The 16,949-nt window shown below is 47.7% G+C and overlaps 1 protein-coding gene across 1 annotated transcript in view; it reads left to right on the top strand.

Annotated features, from left to right (window-relative positions):
* Kif26b (kinesin family member 26B) overlaps nucleotides 1-16,949 on the top strand; it is a 399,825-nt gene that overhangs the window by 370,925 nt on the left and 11,951 nt on the right. Inside the window, exons 11-12 of the mRNA XM_035445669.1 lie at nucleotides 11,200-11,362; nucleotides 12,259-15,673. Of these exons, the coding sequence (XP_035301560.1) occupies nucleotides 11,200-11,362; nucleotides 12,259-15,673 (3,578 nt within the window). The remainder of the gene's footprint in view (nucleotides 1-11,199; nucleotides 11,363-12,258; nucleotides 15,674-16,949) is intronic.

Genomic DNA, 16,949 nt, shown 5'->3' with positions numbered 1-16,949 from the left:
CTCCCTTTGCTTACACTTAACTCCAAGCCAAGGTGGTACTTTTCACCCTGAGACATGCATATTCTCGATGCCAAAAGTGACCAGCCCTTTTAGGCCAGACAGATTGATAGAACCCAGTGGTTTTGACCTTATGGAGTTCTTACCGATGTATCTACCCAAGGGTCATAACAGGGGCCCCCTCACAATGGGATTCATGAGTTGACCAGAACCTTGAAATCAGATTGAAGCCACAATAGTGGGTCTGCTGTTTTCTCTTTGGGACACTGTTATACACACTCCTCAAGGGGAGAGCCTTGGTGCAAATGTCCCTTCTATAATATGCCATCAAGGACTGTGATATGTGTTGACCCAAGCAGTCTAGCTTGCTCTGGGACCAAGAGAGCCACTCTGCCATTACCCATGAGAGACTGAACTTTGTAGGAGGTGCTCACTGGAGCCCCAGTTCAGTAACATCTGCTTTGGTTTTGTTGTGACTCTAGTTCCTGTGGACAACAAGAAAAAAAAGATGTCTTAGATCAGTGGTTCTCAACCTTCCTGCTGCTGTGACCCTTTAATACAGGTCCTCATGTTATGGTGACCCCAACCATAAAATTTCATGCTACTTCACAACAGTAATTTTGCTACTGTTATGAATTGTAATGTAATTATCTGATATGCAACTTTTGTGTGTGGGGGTCACGACCTACAGATGGAGAACCACTGTCTTAGAAATTGAGAAAATTTCATGGGGTGAAGGCTTATTTTAATGGATAAGTTTAACCATTAGATACTTTTTTGAATGTTAATAGGAAGGTAACTCTGTCAGACCCTGTGCTGGGTCTGGATATGGGAAGAATAGACCTTTGCCCTCATTCTATAAGAGGCTGGCATCCTCTGTGGTATTTGGGACATCTGCCAGCCCATGGAGTGCCCTTCATAGCACTGTGGGAAAGCACTGAGTTTGGACTGGGAAACCAACACCCCTTCCCAGTTCCTTCTTCCCAGTCCATCCCCCCAAAAAAGAAGGGGCCCAATGAAGGAGAGTGTGCTTAACTCCTAACCTGTGACTCCCCTGTCAGCAGGACTTTGGGAAACTGGCCCATTGGGGCTTTTTCAGGAGGTCTGGGAATGAAGAGCAGAGGCAGAGCCCTTGCTTAGCATGAGTGCAGTCCTGGATTCTATGCTGGCCTCTGGAAAGGAGAGGGGAGTGGCTTCAGTCCTGAACTCAGATCACATTTCTAATGCAGAAGCATTGTAAAACTCAGTAACTTACCTTTGGTAATGTGGGTGGAACAGGGCCTCCTATGTGTTAGGACTTGGCCACCAAGACAGAGTCCCAGCCCAGAAATAAATGACTGCTTGTTACCCAATTTTAGCAGAATTGTAAAACTCATGCAACAACAGCCTATCCTGTGTCCAAGCAAAACTAGAATCTGTAATCTTACAATGCATTTTTACATGTTTCATTCCTTTTTGTCATTCCTCATTGGAGTTTCACAGGTTCTCTCTGAAACTATTAAAGTGTGTGAATGTTGACTTGCACCTGTGGTGGAAACCAGTCTTCAACCCAGTTGCCTTTTCAATTCTCCCAATTACTGAAGCCTGTTTTTCACGCCAGTGCTGTTAGTCCATCTTGTGAGAACCCTGGGATGCTATTCCCCTAAAGCATACATGATACCCAGAAGTCATTCATCACAACAAGCACTGCCCTCATTCCCTCCCGAAATTTAAGTTCTCCTCCATCTCAAACAGGGTGTAGTCAGGAAAACCCATGGCACACCCTCGGATGGGAAAATGGCCTTTCACATTTCCTAGCTGGTGACCGGAAGTGACCTACAAGTAATAAAGACCATATTAGATAAGTATCCTTAAACAAAAGAAACCACATATTGGAAGGATTTTGAGCCACAAATATAAAATAAAATAAGGTAAAATCTGAGTCTAGAAAAGTGTTACACAAGGATAAACAGTTCCTTATACATGAAGAGATACTGCCAAGAGTTATATCAATGGGCAGAATGAGAAAAAAAAATACTTTCAGAGAGGGCTAGTCACGGTGTCACACACCTTTAATCCCAGCACTCAGGAAGCAGAAGCAAGTGGATCTCTATGATTTCAAGGCTGACCTGGTCTACATAGCAAGTTTCAGGCCAGCCAGGACTACATAGTGAGACCCTGTCAATATTCAGAACTTATAAGGCTGTCCTAAAACACAGCAACAAAAGCAACTAAACAATGGGCAGAGAACTTTAACAGAAGTTTCTCCGTGGAAGACATACAATGGCCGTAAGCAATGAAAACATACTCAATGGGACTGATCATTAGAAAATTGCTCATGGAACCTCATAAGACCCCGATCCGTGTCGGTTAGAAAAAAGTGAAAGTAGGTTTTAGATAAGAATGCGGAGAAAGTGGTGGGCTTTATGGCATCAGGATGCCACAGCTCTCCTATAAACACATCCCCAAACTGAGTACTTCAAAGGACATTGGTCAGGAGACAGGCTGGGAGACAAGACAAGGTTCATTCCAACCCTGTCTCGTGTTTGTTTGTTTTCCTGTGTGTGGGGCGGTGGTGGGCAGAGGTCAACATGGCAGTCCTCCTCAATCACTGGACACCTTAGTTTTTGAGTCAGGGTCTCTCACTGAACTTAGAGCTCATTGCATGGCTAAACTGGCCAGCTAGTGAGCTCAGGGATCCACATGCTTCTGCCTCTCCAAGACTGGTATTGCAGATGCATACCACAGTGCTTGGCGTTTCTATGGAGGTAGAGATCTGTAGTCAGGTTTGCCCAGCAAGCAACTCTGTCAACTGTGTCATCTCCCCAGCCCACTACCAACTCCACACAGTTCTGAAGTTAACTCTAAAAAGGAAGATCACAGAGAGGTACAAAAAGAGACCCTTATCAAAACACCACCTCCAACACATACTTCACATGCTTTTGCTACCTGAAACCCATATTGAAGTTCAAAGGAAAGCAAAAGAATAAAAATATTCCAGACCCATAAGCTTAGAACTAAGGAGACTCAGGAGATCATGGGACAACGTAGCAAGCAAAATGGTGGGGAGACCTGAGGGAAGACACGGGGTAGAATAGGATTTTGTTGCATCAAAGGTTCCATTTGTAGCCTTGTTTTCTTTCTTCTCAAGAATTCTGTAAAAACCCAAGGGCAAGGACAGAAGTGAATAGAATCAGAGAAGTGCCTCTAGGTTACCATGACAACGTAATTCTTGACTTCATCTCTATTCCTCATCAGTCCCTAAGTCCAGATTGGATGCCATTAGAGGTCTCCGACATCAAGAGCATGTACCACTGACCCAAGGATGATGGAAGTTGGAAGAAAGCAAAGTTTCCAAAGAGTACAGTGATCTCATCTTTAAGACTGGTGGCAGCCACACTGCAGCATAATTGAGACAGCTCTTAGTCCTGCCTGTTGATAAAGCTGCCATAGACCATTGCAGAGGTTAGCTCCTAAGTGTCAGGACTGTACAGATCTCTGTAGCCAAGCTTTGATAATAAGACTAGCTAATGTGAAATGTCGGAGCAGTAGTTATACTCTAGCTGTGGTGATGGTTACTGGTCCCAAGGTAGACAGATTAACAATCTTATCTCCTGTAGAGCGGTTTGCATCTGAGGGTCTTGTTACATCACTAAGTGCACCTTCACAGCAGTGCTTACTTTGTTAATGTAGGCAATTTCTGGAAGTTCATTGACTCAAGGGACAGCTGTGCACCTATTATTCTGTTTGTCTACGAATTTTCTGTATTGGTTGTCTTTTTTATTCTTTGGGGCCAATTTTATTTAATGTGACGACATTCCACATTCCTGGTTATGCTGAAGTGAATATTAATGCATTATGAAATCTTTCCCATTCTGCCCTAAAGCTATTAAGTCTTATATATTGTCTAGGTAAATACAGGTCAAATAAAAGCACAGTTACCATCATGAAGGTGCTTAGAGTCACGTTAGAAAATCCAGTGAAAGTCAGACAGCTCTAGGTTTGAGGGCACCGTCGCCAGGATGCAGCTCTGCCCATGATTTCTGGTTATTTGGGCTTAAGGACAGGAGACAGGGAAGAGTCTGCATCTCACTTCTGGTACCAACTTTGTAGTTGGCAGGTACCATGAGCCACTGACATTCACTAGAAGAACTTCCAGAATTCAGTAAAAGTACTCATGGCTCTTACTACACAGGAAGACTGAAGTCTATAATCAGCCCTCAGAGTAGACATATGGGGCAGTGTCTGAGAAGGTTCCAGATGTAAGTCTTCCAGTAACCTCAGGGTATGTCACTGTCCCAGCGTCTGCTGTGACAGCATGCACTGAATATCACCACCAGTGATGTTGGCATGAACTATGGCATCTGCAGCTATTATTGTGGCTAGATAGAGCAATTCATCACATGGTTGACCCCAGTCCCAGAGTAATTGATAGATACCTGTGACCCAAAGCCGTGATCCTAAACCCTAGAGTTGGTCTTTAAGAATGGCAGGCATGGCTCCCTCTCCCCTAAACAAAAATGGTTCTAATGACTGCCACAAAGTTTATCTTCCACGACTCACAGCAAAGGGAAGGTCTTTGGGGGACAAGGCTAAATTGACGGTAAGCCTGAGCCGAGAGGTGATAAGGTGTATGCCTGGGGAGCAAGGGAATGTGGCTCAGTTAATAAAGTGCTTGCTGCAAAGATGTGAAGATTTAAGTTCAGTCCACAGCGCCCATGAACAAGTCATGCACAGCAGCACACATACGGAAACCACCCTGCCCAAGCCGAGGGAAACAGAGACAAGCAGATCCCTGGGCATCGCTGGTCATCTAGTCTAGAGGAATCAGTAAGATTCGGGTTTAACAAGAGACTTTGTTTCAAAAAATAAGGTGGAGAATTGAGGAGAACACCCCACATAAAGCTCTGGCCTTCCATGCTCACTGGGCACACATGTGCACACACACACACACACACACACACACACACACACACACACACACACAGGTGATAGGGAGGGGGTATTGAAAGAGCAATCAAAAAAAACCTCAATGTTCCTAAGCAATAGGCCCCTTAGGAAAGACATGATAAATACCCCTAAAAGTGTGAAAAGCCCGTGTGAACAATGAGTTTATTCTTACCCTGTGGGATCCTAGAGCACAGAGCTAGTGACCCTCAGTTGATGCTGTAAAGATTGAAGTTAAATATAAGGAAGATATTTCTAATAATTAAGCCTATCTGAGAATTTGTGAGCTGCCCTGGGAAGATGGTGAGTCCTCCCAAGTTAAAAGACATTGCAGCATAAAGCATATCACCCATCTCCATAGCAATCCTTTTGTTGGGAAATGCAATGACCTCCACTACAAGAATCTTTTCAACTCTATTACCTTAGGGTTCTATAAACATGTTTCAGTCTTGACCCAGAGTGTGTGGATTATCTTTCACATTTCTTATGTGGTACCTGGGTGCTGGGGCTGCAGAATGAATGATTCACTGAGCAGAACGGAGATTTATGATACATAGAGTAATTTAGATTCTAGGTCATGGTCATCACTGAGTGGCATCCTTACTTACACCTGTGAGAAGGAATGGGCTGTTGAATAAGTTAACAATGGAAGATTTCTGTGGAATGTATTCAATTTGTTGGGCAACTCCACACTGGATAAACATCTTAGTTGCTATACATCTTATTGAATACCATCCTTGTAGAGTGCATTTTTAACTAGAAAGGTTCTGTTAGTTACACATTTAAGTTACACTGTATTTGCTTCTTTGGTTGAGATTGTTCACCATCTATAGCTGGTCTTTTACAGTAAGAAACTTGATTAGCATAAACTTTACCTTAATTGAATAAATCAAACAGCAGTGTCTAGTACCAAATGGAATCGTGTGGCCCAAATTTCACATAGGCTTTATCTCCCTAAATACGCAGTGCTAAACTGCTGAAGTTGGGGCTCAGATTTCACGGGCTCTGACTCATAACTGCAATGTAAATCATAGCTATATAAACTCTTTCCTCATAGGTGTTTTGGAAGGCCCTCGGAGAAGTCCATAAATGCTCATCATATGTATATTTATTTTCTGTGTTAGCTTTTCATCATGTAGCAACATGTCTGAGATAAGCAACTGAAAATGAAAGGGTTTATTTGGGCTAACAGTTTCAGGGGGTCCAGTTCAGGATTGAACAGCCCCATTGCTTTGGACCAGTGTCGGGGAAGAACATCACACACAGTTTTAAGTCTTTATTCATCTTTTGTTTGTTTTTGTGTATGGTTAAGGTCCAATTTTTCTCAGCACCACGGTTTATTGAAGACATTCTCTTTTCTCCTGCAGCCTTTTCTTAATGTCTTTGCCAAAAATCAGTTGACTACATATATACTTGAATTTATTTCTAAGCTCAGTATTTGATTATTCTAGGACCACACTGTTGTTGTTTATGCTTTTGTAACAGAATTTTAAATCAGGAATTTTGAGTTCTCCAACTTTATTTCTCTTTCTTGTAATTGCTTAGCTACTTAGGATTTGGGTTTTTTTTCTATTTCTGTAGAAACTCTGTTGTGGTGTTGATAGGTATTTCATTAACTCTATAATATTTGGGGGTACTATTGACATTTTAACTGAATTAATTATTTTACCCATGATTCTGGAGTATCTTTCCTATTCATTTGAATCCCTTTTAATTTCTTTCATAGATTATTAAAATTTCTGGTGTATAAGTCTTTTACCTTCTTTTTTAAAGATCTATTTATTTATTTATTATGTATACAGTGTTCTGCCTGCATGTACACCTGCAGGCCAAAAGAAGGCACCAGATCTCATTATGGATGGTTGTGAGCCACCATGTGGTCACTGGGAATTGAACTCATGTGATTGCTGGGAACTGAACTCAGGACCTCTGGAAGAGCAGCAAGTGCTCTTAACCACTGAGCCATCTCTTTAGCACCCACATTTTACCTTCTTGATTAAATTTGTTCCTAAATCAGTTTTTATTTTTGTGACATCTTAACATTTTTGTATATCAATTTTCTCATGTGTGAGTAAAGACAGTTTTATTTCTTCCTTCCCAACCAGCCCATTTTTATTTCTGCTTTCTTTCTTACTGCATTCACTAAGACTTCCTACACTGGGTTAAAAGGCCGTAGTGAAAAGAGACACCTTTGCTTTCCTCTGATATCTGTGGGATCTGTGTTGATTTCATCTCCCAATTTCACTGAATTCAGCTGTAGTTCCTTTGTAGAGTCATCTGGGTTTTCTACATGTAGGACCACGTTGCCTACAAAGCTGGTTGATGACAGCAAGGCACACACCCATCAGCTTAGACCTAGGGCATTGGGCTGTTGTTGTGCTTCTGACTGGGCTGTGGGCGAGGTGCATAGCATGTAACAGTGGCCTGATGTAATTTGGGATCCAGGGTCAATATGGCACAGCAGCAACTCAGGCCCAGAGTCTAGGCCACACGGTAGTATCACTATCCCCCGGAGTTGTGGTACACCGGACACCCCAGCAAGTACTGAGCTGTGGCTTAAAGCCCAGAGGCCAATGGTCAGGACAATGATATCATCATGCAGCACAGCAGGAGGCTTAGCAGCTCAGACTTCAGGGGTTCAGTTCAGTTCCAAGGAAGCAGAGTACTACAGCTGTTTGGTCTGGAGGGCAGGTGGTGACAGCTCCCCAGCACTGTTTCTTAGGACTGGGCTGCACCATCAGCTCCGTCAGACACTGGGTTCCTGTGAGGCAGGGCACCAAGTCAGCTTAGGGCCTGGATGGAGTGCACAGTGCTGACTTCTCTGGAGTAACTCAGTAGCTCAGCAGGGGGACTCCACTTATGGCATAGTGTCTATAAAGACTGCAGGGGTCCTCTGTAGTGAGGACTTCATTTGACCAAGTTGGTGAAGGTGTGGCCACAGCCCTCTTGACAATGCCCCCATAGGAAGGAGTGTGTCTAAGCTAATCTTGACTAGAGTTCTAGGCAGAGATGCTGGGGCCAGGTGAGCCCTATGTATTTGCCCTGAATATCTGTGCTCTGGCACCCTTGTTCGGTTATTTTTTTCTTAATCAAAATACAGTTGTTTACTTGTGGCCTTGGTTGTCTTTCAGGGTATGCATGGTAGGTGTATGTAGTCAGCCATTTTGCTGATGTCTGTTGTCATTAGCTTTTATTGAATACGGTCATAATGAGTTTTTACGTGTCTATTTGGCTGACTGAATCACGGGTTCCTTACAGTCAATCTCTCTTTCCTGAGTCAGTTGGTGCTCCATAAATGTCCCTTAAATGAGCAGCTGCACCCCCTAATGAGATGATTAGTTCACCCGACACGGACAGCCGTGCAGTCCCTTCGAGAGGGCCGATAGCCTCTGCATGTAGCAGGTAGATCTGAGCTGTGACAATGGCTGGGGCCTGGTGTTCCCACAATTCCTAAAACCGAGTACGTTTTTTCTTTGCCAGTGTCTGTGGAATTGACTTTAGCTACTCTTCCATGAAACATCTAAATAGACATAGGAGCAGCATAGACTGCTATCTATCAAATGCAGATTATAGAATATTATGGAACCCAAGGCACATTCAGTGTTATGTCATGATACTACCATGTGTCATTACTCTACAGCACGGACAGACACATTCTTTTACAAAGGGCCAGGTAAATACTTGTGAGCTTTGTTATAGCACCTATGAGCAACTAGACTATAACACTCTGTTTATGAGAACAGGCAGTGAGCCCAGTTTGTACTGCATGGCCCTGGTTTGTTTGCACCTGTTATAAAGCGGTGTGTGTTCTTTAACAATTACTGCCCAGGACTTAATCCAGACCTCGGGAGGCAGAGGCAAGTAGATCTCTGTGTATTTGGAGCCAGGGGTTCACAGTGAGACTCCAGCTCAAAAAGTTGTTCATAATTAAATATGTTCTTTGGCTCGGGGTTCTATTTCATGATTGTCACATGTTCAGGGCCATAGGTTCCATCCCCCAGCAGCGTAAAACGTTAATGTGTTCATTATTCCCTTCTTTCCCTACCCTTTTATCTAATAAAAAGGTTATCTTCTTCTTCAAACAAGACTGCTTTTCTTCGTCATTTTAAAATGTATACAAGGCCAGGACAGGCAGCAGCTGGGATCTGTGTTCATAAAAGATGCCTCGAGGAAAGTGATATGGTCCCTTCTCAGGTGTGTTAAGCTCTGCCTCATTACCTGCCCTTGTGCTGCTCCCCAATTAGTCCTCCAAGGCCATGAATCCCATCTCATTGCTCCCTCCAGCTAGCCTGACACCGAGGCCATGGCAGTGAGCTTCTCCATGCTTCTCTTCCTGTCAATTCAGTCTTGATCCAGTGGTGACTGTCATCCTAAAAACTCTTTGGAACCTTCTTAGTTACCTCCAGAATGTTCAGCTCAGTCTGTAGCTGTCAGCCTTTTGGTCACCTACCCCTTCCTCACCTGCCTTCCCGGTTGTCTTTGTTCCAAGTCAAGGCATCACCATGAATTTGAACAAGCTACAGCTACCTATTTTTCTGTTTCACTCCCCTGTGATTAGAGACCTGTGTCAAGTTTGGCTAGCAATTCTGCTGACTTTCTTTCCACAAGGTTGCAAAGGTGTTGGTTGCCAAGAAACACACATGTCATGGCTTCTTCCAACCATATGGACTCTTTTTAAAAAGCCACAAATATTGGTCTACAACTGTATCTCACATGGGATGATGTGGAGCACAGGACAGCAGTCTGGTGGAATGCTGTGTCATGTTATTTGATTTGGGATCTTTTCCTGAAGATTTGCACAGTCTTGTGGAGAGCTGAAAGTGTGTGCCTCTGGCACGCACACTGATTAGCAAGACTTCCCACAAGGAACTTGATGGTTTAGTCAACTGGGGTACATTTGCAGATCCTGTAGTTGCACACTGACCACTTGGTAAAAATTTTGTAATCTCTAAGTCAATATTCATGGCATTTTCATGGTGACTTAAGGGCAATGCACAGGGTGGGGGAAATTTCTGAGTCCCCAATACACGTGTTCCTCACTGAGGTGTGTGACAGGGTAAATGTTGCCTTCTGTGCTTTTGAATGTTTTATGCTTTCTGTCCATGATCTCACTTTCAAATGATCCCGCAGCATGGTACTGAAGTGCTTTCTAATAGAATGAAGCACAAAGCTTCATGGAAAAGATATGAGAGTTAGATAAGCTTCATTCAGGTATGAGTTCATGTCTTGTTGGCTGCAAGTTCAATGTCAATGCATCAATAGTATGATACGGGCAGAGAGAAGGACTCTAAGTGAAGCCACTTCTGAAATGGTGAAAGGCACATCTACAGCTCATAGTGAAGCTATGAAAAGATGAAGAGGCTGAATTTGTAGACTCATCAGCTGCTGAATGATAAAGAGAAGACAGTAGGCAGTACCACTGTGAGACCGAAGATCAAAGTCACCTACTGTCATATCTCCCAGGGCCAGGAAATTATTGAACACTCTTGATAGTATTTTATCACAAAGAAATATTGTGTAAACATGATTATTTATATAAAAAAAAAGCCTTGTATATTGCCCCAGGCCTTGTTGTCACTAACCAAGATAGTAGTTCCACATAGCAACTGCAAAGTTCCCAGAGGAAGCCTTTCTAGAAAGTTGTGCTTTCTGTTGCTAAGTGACTATTTGGGCTATGTCTGCATTTCTCTACTTACCGTGAATACCGATGTCTTTCCCTTCAGTGATACTGGGTCCAAATAGCAGAGTTGGGAGGCAATGACAGTAGCATTCCTTTATGCTATAAGAGGGATTTTGTATGTGTTGTAAACACACGGGACTTCTGTGCAAGCTCATAGCATGCTTTTTCTATTATAGGGATTGCCTGTGTGCAGAAACTTGCTGAGAAGGACTATGTGTGCAGATAGCATGCCAGATCACTGGTCACAAAGCCATTTTCTCCTGATCCCTTCTCCTTGTTTCTATTCCCAGGCCTCATTATGTGCGATGTCATATGCACACAAACAGACACACTAGAACAGCCCATCGTGGCCAGGACAGAAGTGCCAAGGGAGGTGTTTGCATGAATCCCATCCTTGGAGTTAGAAGCACTTGCTCAGCTGCCAACTACAAATAGCCCCATGCTGCAAAGCAAGGCTAATTAGTATGCCATTAAAAAAAAGAGGAAGAAAACCACCACCCACAACCAAATAGCCACGCACAAACCTGAAGTCCTGCCCTGACAGCCAGCATGAGGCATGACCCACTAATGCAGCCTTAATCCACTTTGTTTGGCAGGGAAAGCAAGCTCACCATGCTTCTGAGGGAGTCTCTGGGGAATGTGAACTGTCGCACCACCATGATTGCACACATCTCGGCTGCAGCCGGCAGCTACACGGAGACCCTGTCCACCATCCAGATCGCATCAAGAGTCTTGAGGATGAAGAAGAAGAAGACTAAGGTAAGGTACTCTTGTGTGGGAGGCAGAATCCATTAAGGATGAGAACTGAATCACAAAAGCCCATCGGTAACACCATTCTCCACTGAACACCAAGGACTGCAAACGTGGCTGTTGCAGCCACCATCTCAGAACAGAAAAAAAAAAAAAAAAAAAAAAAAAGCCTTCTGACCAACAACACGGGAGAAACTTGAGTCTCCTTTCCATGGTTGATGCTATCCTGGGTCATCCACCCTGACCCCTGACTGGGACTACTTTAGCAGATTGCCACTGCAGGGTGAAAAATGTCTGAGGGGTGGGAAGGAATCAGTCTTCTCCGTGGTCCTCATAGGTGAGGACTGCATCCAGTGAGCTGGCACCAGAGAGGGTAGTTAATGCCTCACTCGTGTGGCTCTGCTACCCCTGCGTGTCCGGGAGCCTTTGGGCTGTGGGTTCTCCTGTCAGTCTGCTGGAGTCTGCGTTGTGCTGAGCTGAAAGCTAGGACAGCGGTAAAATGGAGAGAATGTTTGGGGGAAAAACTATATGCCAACTAGTGATGCTTGGGGCTTTCTCCTTCTTCTCCTTAGTATATTCCCTGTATGTATATAAAAGCAAGTCTTCATGGTCAGCGTTCTAAGGCAGGGGAAGTCATGTGGGGCCTTGATAGGTTACCACCTTTCCCAAGAAGTGTGCTGCAAATTCACCACGAGCAAATGGGGATTATCTGTGCGCACATACCCATGGAATGGGACAGGAAGGTGTCCTTGCACAGCCCGGTGACTACTGGCCCCGCCGCAGGCCAATCCTCAAGAGCCTAGGGCCAGTCAGCAGCTTGCACCTGCCATATGACACAGGCTCCCTAGGAGGGAGGGCTATCTCAAAAGAGCTCCCCACTAATGATGCTCTTGCCCACATTGCAGTACACGTCAAGCTCCTCTGGGGGAGAAAGCTCCTGTGAGGAGGGCAGAATGCGCAGGCCTACCCAGCTGAGACCCTTCCATGCCCGGGCTTCGGTGGATCCTGAGTTTCCTCTTGCCCCACTGTCCAGTGACCCTGACTACTCCTCCAGCAGCGAGCAGTCCTGTGACACTGTCATCTACATCGGGCCCAACGGCACAGCCCTGTCTGACAAGGAGCTTACTGACAACGAGGGCCCCCCGGACTTCGTGCCCATCGTACCAGCCCTACAGAAGACCAGGGGTGACAGCCGCCCTGCGGAGGCAGCAGAGGCTGCAGCCAACAAATCGGAAAGGGACTGCCTGAAGTGCAATACGTTTGCCGAACTGCAAGAAAGACTAGACTGCATTGACGGCAGTGACGAGCCCAGCAGGTTTCCCTTCGAAGAGCTGCCCATCCAGTTTGCGCCAGCGCAGGCAGGTGGATGTGTTTCCTTAAGCCAAGCAGCAGGGCCCGATCCACTCTCTGAGTCCGATAAGGAAGATAATGCATCGGACAGTGGCCAGCTGACCACCGACAGGGAAAGCACGGAGATTCCAGCCTCCAAGGTGCAGCCAAATCGGTCCCCTGTGCCCACTGTGACTCACAGCAGCAGCCCCAGTCCTGCCTCTCCTCGGAGCATCCCGGGCAGCAGTAGCCAGCACAGTGCCTCCCAGCTCTCACAGAGCCCCAGTCTCCAGAGCAGCCGGGAGAGTCTGAACTCGTGTGGTTTCGTGGAGGGCAAGCCCAGACCCATGGGCTCCCCACGGCTGGGCATCGCCAGCCTGTCCAAGACTTCCGAGTACAAGCCCCCCAGCTCTCCCTCCCAGAGGTGCAAAGTCTACACCCAGAAGGGCGTCCTGCCTTCCTCTGCCCCACCACCTTCCCTGAGCAAAGACTCTGGCATGGTCTCCAGCGAGTCCTTGCTTCAGCCTGATGTGCGTACTCCTCCGGTTGGAATGAGTCCCCAGATTTTGAAGAAATCCGTGTCTGCTGGGAGTGAAGGGTTTCCCGGAACTCTGGTTGAAGATGAGCACCAGGAAGGTCCTCCTGCAGACTCCAAGAAAGAGATTCTGAGCACCACGATGGTGACTGTGCAACAGCCACTGGAACTGAATGGGGAAGATGAGCTGGTGTTTACACTCGTGGAGGAGCTGACCATCAGCGGGGTGCTAGACAGTGGCCGCCCCACCAGCATCATCAGCTTCAACAGCGACTGCTCCGTGCAGGCCCTGGCCTCAGGCTCCCGGCCCGTCAGCATCATTAGCAGCATCAGTGAAGACCTGGAATGTTATTCCAGCATGGCACCCGTCTCGGAGGTGAGCATCACACAGTTCCTGCCACTCCCCAAGCTGGGCCTGGATGAGAAGGCTCGGGAAGCAGGCAGCCGGCGTTCTTCCATCAGTTCCTGGCTGAGTGAGATGAGCGCAGGCAGCGATGGTGAACAGTCATGCCACAGCTTCATAGCACAGACATGCTTCGGGCATGGGGAAGCCATGGCAGAACCCCCGGCCTCGGAGTTTGTCAACACCATCCAGAACACCGCTGTGGTATGCAGAGAGAAGCCCGAGATGGGCTCTGACAATCTACTCATCTTGTCTGAGATGGGGGAAGAACCTGTCAGCAAAGCCACTCCCATCAAAGGCTGCAAAATCTCCACAGTGGGCAAGGCCATGGTCACCATCTCCAACGCGGCCAACCTAAGCAGCTGCGAAGGCTACATCCCCATGAAGACCAACATCACGGTTTACCCCTGCATTGCCATGAGCCCCCGAAACGTTCAAGAGCCTGAGTCCTCCACGGCCACCCCAAAGGCAGCCCCCAAAACAACCCAGTCCCAGGAAAGCAAGGAAGCCAATGCAAGAAGAGAGATGAAATTTGAAGACCCCTGGCTAAAACGAGAAGAAGAGGTGAAAAAGGAGACCACTTCCCCAGGTGAGGAAGGGGCTAGGTGTGAGACCGCCACAAGCTCCCTGACGACTGAAGTTAAGACAGAGCAGGAGCAGAATGGCAGGCCCAGCTCAGGTGACAGGCTGAGCAACAGCAGTGGAGAGGCATCTGCCTTTCAGGTGACTGACAGCATTAGGAGGGTTGTGGATGGCTGTGAGATGGCCCTGTCCGGCTTGGTGACCCAGAGTCCCATACATTCCAACAAAAATCTAAAGTCAAGCAGCCTCCCGAGGGCATTTCAGAAAGCTGACAGGCACGAGGCACTGGACAGCTTCTACCATTGCCTGGCGGACAGCAATGGCTTCAGTGGGGCTCTGGGCATCCAGTCCTCGAAGACAACCCTGGAGAGGAAGGTAGCTTCACCCAAGCATTGTGTCTTGGCACGGCCCAAAGGGACACCACCTCTGCCTCCTGTCCGCAAGTCTAGCTTGGACCAGAAGAACAGGGCCAGCCCTCAGCACAGCGGCAGCAGCAGCAGCACCAGCAGCCCTCTGAACCAGCCAGCTACCTTCTTGGCTTGCTTCCCTGAGGAGTCCAACAGCAAGACTAAGGATGCCAGTAGCAGCAGTAAGCTCTTCAGCGCCAAGCTGGAGCAGCTGGCCAGCAGAACCAACTCTCTTGGCAGGACAACAGTCAGCCACTATGAATGTTTGTCTCTGGAAAGGGCAGAAAGCCTGTCATCCGTGAGCTCCCGCATGCATGCCAGCAAAGATAGCACCATGCCTCGCACTGGCAGGAGCCTGGGTCGCAGCACAGGGGCCTCACCACCCAGCTGTGGCATCACCCAGTCTGCAGGGGCCTCTCCCAAGGCCAGCCAGTCTAAGATCTCCGCCGTAAGCAAGCTCCTGCTGGCCAGTCCCAAATCCCGCAGCCTGTCCACCTCGACCACCAAAACCCTCAGCTTCTCCACCAAGTCCCTGCCACAGTCTGTGGGCCAGAGCTCCAATCTGCCACCCAGCGGGAAGCACATGTCCTGGTCCACCCAGTCGCTTAGCAGAAACCGGGGCTCCGGGCTGGCTTCCAAACTGCCCCTGCGAGCCGTCAATGGGCGCATTTCGGAGCTGCTGCAGGGCAGCGCGGGCCCGAGGGGCGCACAGCTGCGGGCAGAGGCAGAGGAGCGCGGTGGAGCTCCCGCGGAGGACAAGCCTTCAGCCGCCCACTTGCTGCCCTCACCCTACAGCAAGATCACCCCTCCCCGGAAGCCTCACCGCTGCAGCAGTGGGCATGGTAGTGACAACAGCAGTGTCCTGAGTGGGGAGCTGCCACCTGCCATGGGGAAGACCGCCTTGTTCTACCACAGCGGTGGCAGCAGTGGCTATGAGAGTATGATGAGGGACAGCGAGGCCACAGGCAGCGCATCCTCGGCCCAGGACTCCATGAGCGAGAACAGCAGCTCCGTTGGAGGGAGGTGCAGGAGTCTCAAGACCCCAAAGAAGCGGTCCAATTCAGGTAGGTGCTGGGCATGGGCTGGGAATTCAGTGACATCTGGCTTCCAGGGCCTCACCTTCCCTGCTCTTGATCAGCCAAGGGGTTGGTCCAGGTACTGGAACTGGAATCCTGTGCTCCCTTCCCTCAGGGTCCTGCCACCTGAGGCCTTCCTTGGCTGAGGACATAATCCCCAGACCCTTTCCTGAAGGCCTGAGTGCTGTGCTGGGGGGTGCTAGCTGTGGGGTGTCAGGAGGCATTCCTTGCTTCCTTTTCTTTCCCTCACCTCTCCCTCACATGCACGAGTTTCTGTTCAAAGGCTGAGAAGGCAGATGTCCAGAGCCTTCTGAGGGTTCCATCAGACCCCAACCATTCTGACTAGTAGCCATAGAAGCCTGCATGTGGGGCTGGTGGCCTCCAAGACCTTGGAAATCCCCTTCAGGGACACGGTGTACTTCATCTCACTGAAAGTGGGGTGGGAGAGGTCTTTTCTCCATTCCTACCCCAAGCACACTGGTGACAGTCATAGACACAAAACAGCCACGGGTCTCCTGCGATGCCCCTCCCTAAGTGTTAGACAATATGTGTCCACATTCTGCAGCCTACCTGCGTGTAGAGGAACTCTTGGCCATCCCCAGAAACACGCCATCAGAAGGTCCCTCACATCTGAGATACTGCTGTGTTCCCTGGAGTTTGGGATGGACATGATAGTAGGTTATGTTGGGGGGAAAAAAAGGCCAAGGTCAGAGTTAGTGGCCCCAGTACCATGGAGTACAAGAGCTCAAAAGTTAGTCAGGGGGTGGGAGTGGGCATCAGAGACAAAGGCAAAGGTACCAAGAATAATTTAGATAGCATGAGAATTTTACTTGAGACCACCCATTCTTTACTAGATGCTAAAGAAATTGCCCCTATCAGTTCCTTCGTGCAGGAACTTAGGATTTTTTTCTTAATTAAATAAAATCATTTGTCCTGTGTGCACCTCTGTTGAGTGAGGACAGCAGGGTCTAATGTCCTTGTGGCCCATCTTGCCTGTTCATTGTCCTGTATGCCCCACCAGGCTCTGCAATCAAGAGATCTCTCAATCCTTTGCTCCGCATGTCAGTGCCACCAGCCTAGTCAGGATTAAGAGATGGGATGACACACAGAGACAGGTCCTTTTCTTCCCAGCAGCTGCTGCAGGAACAGTCCAAGGGCTTCCACTACCTGCCATGGGATTGGTTTTGCCTGTTTCCTGCCAGCGGTGGCCCCACGCTCTGCAAGGGACCAGTCCACATGAGGGCTGAACGCCCATCATAAACCA

The sequence above is a fragment of the Cricetulus griseus genome, chromosome 5 (genome assembly GCF_003668045.3).
Source record: "Cricetulus griseus strain 17A/GY chromosome 5, alternate assembly CriGri-PICRH-1.0, whole genome shotgun sequence".
In the NCBI taxonomy this organism is placed as follows: domain Eukaryota; kingdom Metazoa; phylum Chordata; class Mammalia; order Rodentia; family Cricetidae; genus Cricetulus; species Cricetulus griseus.
The sequence above is the reverse complement of the archived record's forward strand: the minus strand, read 5'-3'. Positions and strand labels throughout refer to the sequence as shown.